Genomic DNA, 9,969 nt, shown 5'->3' with positions numbered 1-9,969 from the left:
ATGAGCAGCAGCTTCACCAAAAAATAAATTCAATTTACATCAATATTGAGAGGTTTTTGATTTTCTGATTTTCAGATTTAAAAGTTTACACATTCATCATTTTTAATAAAAAAATCGAAAGTCTAGTGAATAATTATAATCTTTCACCAAAAACACAACTGTTTAATACATATTTATATGCAGCTATGACCTCGACCGAAAACATCACTGAAGCATTAACTAATTGAAGATTTGAACCTTTTATCTTGTGGTGGTATTTTTCTAAAATACTAATATTTAATGGGAACAGAGTTTCAACCTTTCTTTTAACAATATATAATTTCAACAAAATGAAATGAAAATATTTATGAGAAGATTATAGACAGATTTCCGTGTAGAAATCGACACCACCTCTTAAATGTGCTGTCATGTTATATTCTAACACGGGAAAACTTCCTAAATCTGAGACTACTTTATATGTGTTATATTAAGCTCAACTTATATCACTCCCTTTGAGCTCGTGAGTAATACGAAAACTATTTTCAATAATTTAAAGATTCCAGTCTAACTCCTTCGGCTACACTGTAATTTAGTAAAGCTTCCTGTCGGGAATTGTTCTATTCGTTCCTAGTTATATATTTATAAAATATTTCTTACTTCTATTAAACTTACCAATTTTTCATTTGGGTTTCACCTTTTCGCGATTTGATCATATGATCACCATCTTGGGAAAATTGATTGGAATAATAACAAGCAGTTAATGAAAATATTTTCATTAATTGATGACACATGAGATTTTGCATATTGAATTAAAGTGACTGTTTTAACATGAATATGAACCATTTCAAAATCCTACAACAGAATTACGGCGCTCTGTAAGTGTACAGAATAAGACTACAATTGTGTTACCCTTACCATAGTGCACACAATCAGACAAACACTATCATAAAGTGAATATCAAACTGATCAAAACTTAACTTAAGATAATTTTAAATCGTCTGTTATATTGACCACTTTTTAAAAGAACATTAGCAGTAGTCTTTTCCTTTTCTTCCGATATTTTAGAGTATCTCACATATGACACAGACAGAGTTTTCCTTTTTTATGAGAGTTTGAACTTTCCTGATGAAGGTGAATCAAGAAAAGCGCTTCGGATGTACCGAATTAATAAAGTGTTGTTGTTTTCTTTATTTGCTCAATGTTTTAATAAAAACCATTGATTAAGCATTTCTTAAAGCGATGAACACATAATCTGGTTTTTGTTCCGGTTTGGGGGGAATGTGTCTATCAGAGGCATTCGTTGATAAAGATTGACCATATATGAAAATACTTCCTTTGAAACTTATAAGTAACCCGGCTATTTCTCATGAATTATGAATGAATTCGTTTCAGGAGCAAAAAGGCGGCAATGGTAGAGAAATGATATCGCATCCCGAAAATTGCTCTTATTTAAGCAGTACCGATTGTAAAATTTTCCATAAAATTTTGCCTAGAATAAAAACAATACATCACTCAAACTGAATTTTTCGAAATATTAAGGATTTTCTACCTAATGAATATATTATCTTCACTGTTTTTTGGCAAAAGCTGTCAGAATTTATGGTCCTCAATGCTCTTCAACTTCGTAATTTATTTGGCTGTTTTATCTTTTTTGATTCGAGCGTGACTGATGAGTCTTTTGTCGACGGAACACGCGTCTGGCGTGCAAAATTGAGTTTAGTCTCTTGAAAATATGCAGTACTGGTCCTTCTTATATATTATTTTTACATAAGACTTAAGTTTTGATAAAGGAACAGAGGATGGGACCCGTAGATAATTGTGATAAGTTAAGGTAAGGTTGATATATAAGCATGATTTTAGCCAAGCATTATTCCTCGTAAATCGAGGAGGTTGCATACTATAAGGAACATGAATGCATACGTGTTCAGCAAAATGGACGTCACATTAAACTCCAAAGCATATAAATGAACCAAAATAAAACAAAAACACACAAGACTAACAATGGCTAGAAATTTTCTGACTTCGGACAGGCGCATAAATGCGGCGGGGTTAAACATGTTTTATGAGATCTCAACCCTCCCTCTATACCATTAGCCACTGTGGAATAAACAAACACACGGCTATATTTTTGATAAAGCTAATATATAATCTATCTGATATGCAATACAGTAATGAGAGATATGAAGAAAGCTCAGATTCTAAAAACAATATATCTAATCCTCAAACAATAATAATGACTGACAAATATGCATAAAATCAATTACTTAGTACTCATATATGAATACATCATATGTTTACAAAAGTAAAACCAATGTATTGTTACCTGTATCAACGGTTCAACGGATCAAATGATCAATCGGTATAGATCCACTTTGACAGGATTTAAATATTTTCTTATTTGATACCTGATCACTTAATCTTTACATGTTATCATCAAAAGGTCACTGTGCATCATTGATCGATAAAGGTCGCCATTGTATACCTTACAATACTTTGGGGGAATATATCATATTGATTTTACCGTAATGTTTTGTTATTTTACACATATTTCTATAAATGTTAAAAGGCAGCCTACATGCTTAAATTGTTTTGAAAATGATTATGATTTTTTGACGTTTTCTTACAAATGTTTCATGCAACAGTGATTCGTACTTCAACGCAGTTTTTCCTTATTCATTGTTGACAAATAAAACTATAATTATTCGAGATATTTATAATTGAGATTTCGAGAATTTGGATAAATATGAGTAGATTCAAATATGAACTTAAGTGTAAACTGGATAGACTCAATGAAGACATGAAGTCATGGATGAAACAAGTAGACTACGCTATTCGTTTGTGGTCCAGACTCCCAGACTCTACTCTATATGAGTCGTACGAACAAGTACTGACACTAATGTACAGAAAACTTGTAAGTAATACATTATTTGACAGTGATATCATACTTGTACGTAATAAGATGTATATACCAACTGTTCTTACTTATCTGTTTCTGCCACTCTTGATTTGATACAAATTATTTTCGATTGCTGTAGTTTTAATAGATAAGAAAGAATATAGGTATTCATTCATGACACAAACTCAGTAAGTGCACAGCAAAAAATATAAAAAGCAAAGCAACAACGCTTTTATTGCTGTTCTTCATCTTATGTTTGTTTATGATCTAAAACACTTACTAGATGTTTAAGCCACGTATATAAAAGACATATGGTATGCTCAGCTCGAATTCAACAGTTTCAGTAGTCCACACACGACTCACAAGCACTTGACAAATCATACCATAAGAGTGATACATATGTCTTCCTTGCACCTTAGTTCGTAATATTAAGATTAAAAATTGAAACCATTTAACTCTTCGGAGTTCGGTATTTTTGTTATTTTACTTTTAACGCTATATCTATACTATTACATTTCTATGGAACAAATGAATACACAAAATAAATACGAAATTTTCAAAAGAACTGATATTAATAAACAAGAATTTGAGATTTGATGACACATTTTACTATGACAATGCTTTACTTACAGGAAAGTGCCGGGTACAAGAAACTCAAGGAAAGGCAGACGACGACGATTATCAAAAGGAGTAGTTCTCCCGAGACGAGGGCGGTTGAATATGAGCTGAGGAAAACGCTGGAGATGGAAATGCTAAAATCTATCAACCTACTGGTTAGTGAAATTTAAATCCATACAAAATTTCTGTGTAGATTTACAAATATGATTACTAAGTATACACTGAAATATTGGGTTAACAAATTTTGACGTTATCAACAATTGCAACATTATATTAGATACTTATGCATTGCAGGAAGCTCTCGAACAGGAGAAAATAAAACGAAAGCTGATAGAAGACGAAATGAGAGAAACGAAAAGAAAGTTTGAAAAGTCAAATGTTCCTCCGAAATACATGTACGTATAAATGATTATATGCCTGTTATTGCAACACACCATTTTTCATTTACTTTTTTTTTATTTATTTATTGATGAAATACAAACAAAAGATTGGAATCACGTATGTAAAACGCTTCCTTGGTAAATTAATCTGTTCTCCGATATAGTTTGTCCTGATGAAGACAATAGTATTTCAGGGATTGCTTTTCCAATAATGTTTTTATTTTGTATAAAGGGTTCTGCTTACAATGAAGCTATTGGTCAAACTGATACTCTTAAAAAGTTGAGGATATCCTTGAAATTTTAACTTATGCCCACATGACTTAGTTAACCCGTTATCTGTCTCACACATGACCAAGGATATGGTCTACTTGTAGCCAAAAATGTCGTCTACCTTTTTACCGATTGTGTCATCACCAAAGCAACTTATCACGATTTATTGAATTTTTGTGCTTTTATTTTTACAATCTTTGTTGCCGCCAAATGGTACCATCTCCTTTGCATGCATTTACACAAAGTATGGTGTGTTTGCATTTTCCAAACAATATTTCAACCTTAATATATGTTTCTCATACAAAAACATTTTTCAGAGTAAATGAACGAGACAGCAGTATAGATAAAGATGTTGATCAGCTTCTGGAACTTGACAAACAGATTGCTGAACAAATGGACGAAATTGACATTCCTGGAAGCAGGTACTACATATATGTTTAATGATTACGAAGAACGTATATCGGTGGCCGAGTGGTCTTAGTAGTTCAGCTATTGTATCATTAGCCTGTCAACACTGAGGCTGTGAGTTAGAGCCCCGCACTTGTTAGATGCGTGCGACTAGGTTTGTCATTTTTCATGCAGAGGGTCGATGGTTCTCTTCAGGCACTCCGGTGTCCTCCACGAATAACAAATGACCGCAACGATATAGTCAATAGTTCAGAAAGTGACGTTTCAAAAAATCAGTTAATAAATCGATAGATTGGATGAGGTTAGATCGATTACACATATTTTATCGATCATTTAGTTACATGTCCATGTATTTTTTTTTCTATAAAGTTTACTATTTTATTGATACAGCGCAGAAGGGCTGGTGACAGACAGAAGTGGTGGCCTGTCCACAGAAAGAGCTGTTTCCGAACAAACAAATGCACCCGCTGTTATTACTGAAGTTTTCAAGTCTGTGTTCAATAACGAGTGGAATGATTGTTTTACTGAATTGACTAAACGATATACAGATGACCATGCTATTGAATTATTACGACTGTGGCTCAAGGTATTATATAAACATATTTGATACATTGTTATGTACTTGCTTTCCTTAACGTTTGTTTTCAGGGAATACTAGTAATATGTTACTCCAGTCGCTTTATTTACTTCATATTATAAATATGGAGCATGGAATAATATTATATATATATATATATATACAAGTCTAAATTGAAAACAACGTTCAAACCTATGATTGCGTTGGATAAAAACCGCAATTTTTATACGTGTGCATGCAAAACAAATTTCTTGGTAGAGTGGTCTAAATACAGCACAAACAACATTTTCCAAAAGACCAAAAATGTGAAAAAGTATATTTTAACAAAACGCATTTGACTAGCAGGTCGAACAACGGATGTTCTTAAACCCTGCTGACTGCCATGGCGATTGCCAAATAAACAGATCACCAGATGTAAAAATGGATCTTAATTTATTAATAATATACCAAACAGAAAACAATAAACTTGCGGAAAAGATGGTATACCGCAAACATAAGGTGCAAAAATTTGTACACCATATCCGGATTTCGACAATAAATGTCTCTTCAGTGATGTTATGAATCGAAACGGTATTTGGAAGGCCATATAATTTATCTCAATTTGGGATTGACTCTTGAATTTTGAAGAGTCAAAATAGGATGAACGGATCATATAAACCCGAAGGCAAATATAATACAAGCCCAAACAAAAAAATATAAACAAGTCTAAATTGAAAACAACGTTCAAACCTATGATTGCGTTGGATAAAAACCGCAATTTTTATACGTGTGCATGCAAAAACAAATTTCTTGGTAGAGTGGTCTAAATACAGCACAAACAACATTTTCCAAAAGACCAAAAAAGTGAAAAAGTATATTTTAACAAAACGCATTTGACTAGCAGGTCGAACAACGGATGTTCTTAAACCCTGCTGACTGCCATGGCGATTGCCAAATAAACAGATCACCAGATGTAAAAATGGATCTTAATTATATATTATATTAAATGGTTCGGTTTAAAAAAAAAATAACCGATTTTCTTGATTCTTTTATTTATTTCCTTTGAAATATCATTTTTAGCTACAAAATACAACAGACAGTATTAGAGAGTAATTGGGATTTGTTTTTTGTTTGTCTTGTTGGGTTGTTATTTCATATTCGTGTATCACACAAATCCGTTTTATTCATATTCTAAAAGTCTACTTTATTTTTACAGGAATGCTATTTTACATGTGTTGCATTAACAAAAGAACAAAGGAAAAATATTAAAGACGATACACTTAAATGTTTCTTCAAGTTTATGCAAGTAAGTAGTCAAAACTAAATAACGATTAAATGAACATTTTAATATCTTTCACATCACTAGTTTCATACTATTTCAACATCTCAACTCCTTTTAATCGAAAGAACTTAAATGTCGTTGTGTAAGACCGAACGATGACCTATACGTGCTAGCATCTACCTTATTTCGTTTCTTTGGAATAGTTGTCTCATTGCACTCATACCTCATCTTCTTATATTTTGTTTTATTAATATAAAAATAAGGAGATGTGGTATGATTGCCAATGAGACAGCTATCCACCAAAGTTCATATGAAGTGGATGTAAGCAAACTGGAAGTGGATGTAAGCAAACTGGAATTGGTGTAGCCTAAAAAAATGCATGCAACAGTAAACTTTTCCGAATCGGTGCCAAGGAAAAAGACAGGACCTCAGTATTAAAGAAGTCATAAGCGACTTCGATTAATAAAATATAAATGCAGGAGAGAGCTTATCAACATATTTGTAAACGAAGCTAAACATGAAGTATATTATTATAGACTATATCAAACTGAACTATCTCAAATCAAAACAAACAATTTTAACAATGAATACATCATTTATCATATCTTTATTCCAGTCTCAAGCTGCTGTATCATTATCAGACAAATGTAAAAAGTACATTAGGACATATCAGAAGAAAACAGCAAAGGAGGCTTTACCTTTAATTGAACAGGTGAGACCGCTAGTTTACCCAAGATAGTGGTAAAATGTTCCAACGTTCGTTTCTATTTACATATTGTAGCAGCACAAAAGATAATTCACAGCTCAAAACATCTCAAGTGTAAAACTATGTATGCTGTTATTTAGCTAGTCGCTGATGATGAAAGTACATTTTACTTACAAATTTTTGTTTGTTTGGGTAGGGAGTGCTGGAAGAGTGCGCCATTACAAATACCATTTGCGTACAAAGATGAACATTCATTTAAGAATACAAAATTAGCGGCAGCTTAATTTATATTGTTTCTGTCTGCAATTAAATAAAGCATGAATTTGGAGTAGTCCGGCTAGAATCTGCAAATTTGATTATCTTATTATTTGAAGATTAAAATTAAAAAGAAAAATAGGGAGAAACAAAATAGTAGACGATGAGGAACGCGTGTAGTATAATTTATAGTATTCCAAAACCAATCCGTCAATATTCTTGATTTCTATTTTAGCTGTGTACTAAACGAATCACAAGAGGTCAAAACTTTGGCACTGCTGCGACAGAGTACATAAAGAGGTGTGCTGAGGTTTGCTGGATTATGAACGTGCAGAATCCTTCTATATTCTTAGACTTTGATCTCCGATATGGATATGTTATTGATCAACATTCTTTTTCCACATTCCGAAAACATGGTGACTACGTCAACTATGTTGTATGGCCTGCTGTTTATTTAAACAGAAATGGACCCATCCTGTGTAAAGGAATCGTTGAAAGTCAATAAATACATAATTGTGATCATTTAAGTGTATATGAGTACGTGAATGTATGTGTGTATGTATTTGTGTGTGATGGAGTATGTGAGTGCTGTCAAGACAAGAGGAGAATTTTAGAAATTAATAGTCAGATAAAATACGGAAAATTTGACAACATCCCATTACCTCGACAGAGCACTCGCTTGAGTTAAAACCACTGTGAAGGAACTTGTGCTAATGAAATATTTTGCATAATCTTGAAAATACAGTTGCTTAAATGAAAATTATTTCATATATGCAAATCCATTAAACCGTGCAATATCATGAATACAACCAATATCATAATTATCATTATGTTCTATTAAGCATGTTATATATACAGTGATATAATAAAATATTATAAAAATAAAACAAATATGTGCTTTCATTTTTTCTGTTGACGTGGAATTATAGCACAACGGTTAATAACGTTAACTACTTGAATTTTTCGTTTATATAGTTGCGAATCATGTTTTTTTCATGGCAATTTACATATACAATATATATGTACATTGTCGGAAAAAATAAAATTTAGTTGTACGAGCTTTAGAAAAGGGGTCGAAAAATGAGTCTCGCCGACCTTTACTCCTGCTTCGTAGGGAGAACTAATACATTTTATATATCCGACAATGTACATATAAAGCAAATATTTATTTGTGAACCTGTTATTTGCAAAATAGTTGGGTGATTGAAAGATAAAGAAGATTACATCTACCATGCCTAAAAAGACGAAAAACACGTGGGGCATTCTTGGACAGTTTTTCTTTCTTATGCTATTGCATATACAGATCTCAATGGGGTCAATATTGTGTCTTACATTTACTTGAGTATCGAATAAATTGCATATTTTATGAATAAAAAGGAGATATAGTTTCTATATCAATATATTACCTTCAATAATAGACAATTGTCTATACCAAATGTTGTGTAATGTTTAAGATCATACCATTAATATGAATGTTATAAAATTAAACTGCTGATTGGTTGTTCTCTTTTGTACGTTCAGTGACAAATACTTCATGCATAATCAGGAAAATGATAAAGAATAGCGTGTACGGAATATGCTCACTTGAATACTGATTTGATGACTTTCTTCATATAGTAGTTTATACATGTATACTTGATCAAGACAGTTTTTTTAAATTGAAAATTCTAGTATATGACTAGTTATTCCATACTAATATTTGTGTGTATATCGAGTGCACTTTTTATTTTTCCATAAGTAGACATGTGGCTCTGCACAAAACATCTTACACAGAAATCACTCGCAATTACGAATAAATATATATGAAACTTACAATTAATTCTAGCCATAAGATGTTATGTGGATCGATCTCCTGCATAGCTGAATTGTAGTTAGTTTAACAGCTACTCGCTTGCATATATCTCCTTTTATTCGTAGGTAGGATAACAGTCTAAGTGCGTATGTGAAGGACACTCCTTCAAGTACACCAGAGAACAAACTATTTGGAAGATAAATGTTAATAGAAATACAATGCTTTTGACAATCTTAACCAAAAAGAACATATAGCTGACTATATGGTATATGTTTTTATCGTTGATGTAGGCCGTACGGTGACATAAAGTTGCTTAAATCAGCTTCGTTTCGACTTTGTTTGATAGTTGTCTCATATCAAACCTTCTTATTGTTTTCTCAGCTGAAAAGCCAAGAGTGTATTGGCATCTTTGCAGAAGTTTTTACATTTATCGTAGTTCCCTTTTGTAGTTTTCAATTTGAAAAAAAAAACAACACTGAATAAAAAACCCAATAAAATTGAATGTTTAAAAATGAGTAATGGGGTATCCAACATTAGAGAGAAAAACCGCAAAGATGACATCTAAAGGACAAAATACGTGTTTATATATTAGACGAGTGTTGATACCACAGACCAAAAACTTGATCACCACCAAGAAAAAAAAAGTAAACGAATTAAAACAGACACTACCATTTACAGGTATCGGTATTATTCTTTAATGGGCATAACATGCAGAATGAAAGACGCACAACCATTCCTGACCAATGTGTCTTGGGAGGCACATTTATGTGTAGGCGAATTAAGCCAATTCAAAGCAGAACTTAGCGTTCTATTAGTTGATGTGATCA

The 9,969-nt window shown here is 32.3% G+C and overlaps 1 protein-coding gene across 1 annotated transcript; it reads left to right on the top strand.

Moving 5' to 3' along the window:
- Positions 1 to 2,615: 2,615 nt before the first annotated feature.
- On the top strand, positions 2,616 to 8,241 carry LOC127715101 (uncharacterized). The gene is made up of 8 exons (XM_052221145.1): positions 2,616 to 2,890; positions 3,508 to 3,648; positions 3,788 to 3,888; positions 4,461 to 4,565; positions 4,942 to 5,137; positions 6,324 to 6,413; positions 7,006 to 7,101; positions 7,586 to 8,241. Exons 1-8 carry the CDS (start codon positions 2,723 to 2,725, stop codon positions 7,853 to 7,855), a joined length of 1,167 nt encoding a protein of 388 aa, XP_052077105.1. The 5' UTR covers positions 2,616 to 2,722; the 3' UTR covers positions 7,856 to 8,241.
- Positions 8,242 to 9,969: the final 1,728 nt, after the last annotated feature.

This window comes from Mytilus californianus, unplaced genomic scaffold (assembly GCF_021869535.1).
Source record: "Mytilus californianus isolate M0D057914Y unplaced genomic scaffold, xbMytCali1.0.p SCAF_9, whole genome shotgun sequence".
Lineage (NCBI taxonomy): Eukaryota > Metazoa > Mollusca > Bivalvia > Mytilida > Mytilidae > Mytilus > Mytilus californianus.
The sequence above is the reverse complement of the archived record's forward strand: the minus strand, read 5'-3'. Positions and strand labels throughout refer to the sequence as shown.

Coding starts and splice junctions, on each gene's coding strand:
- LOC127715101 (XM_052221145.1), top strand. CDS start 2,723: ATGAGTAGATTCAAATATGAACTTAAGTGTAAACTGGATAGACTCAAT. Junction 3,889..4,460: donor AATGTTCCTCCGAAATACAT/GTACGTATAAAT, acceptor AACATTTTTCAG/AGTAAATGAACGAGACAGCA. Junction 7,102..7,585: donor CTTTACCTTTAATTGAACAG/GTGAGACCGCTA, acceptor TTTCTATTTTAG/CTGTGTACTAAACGAATCAC.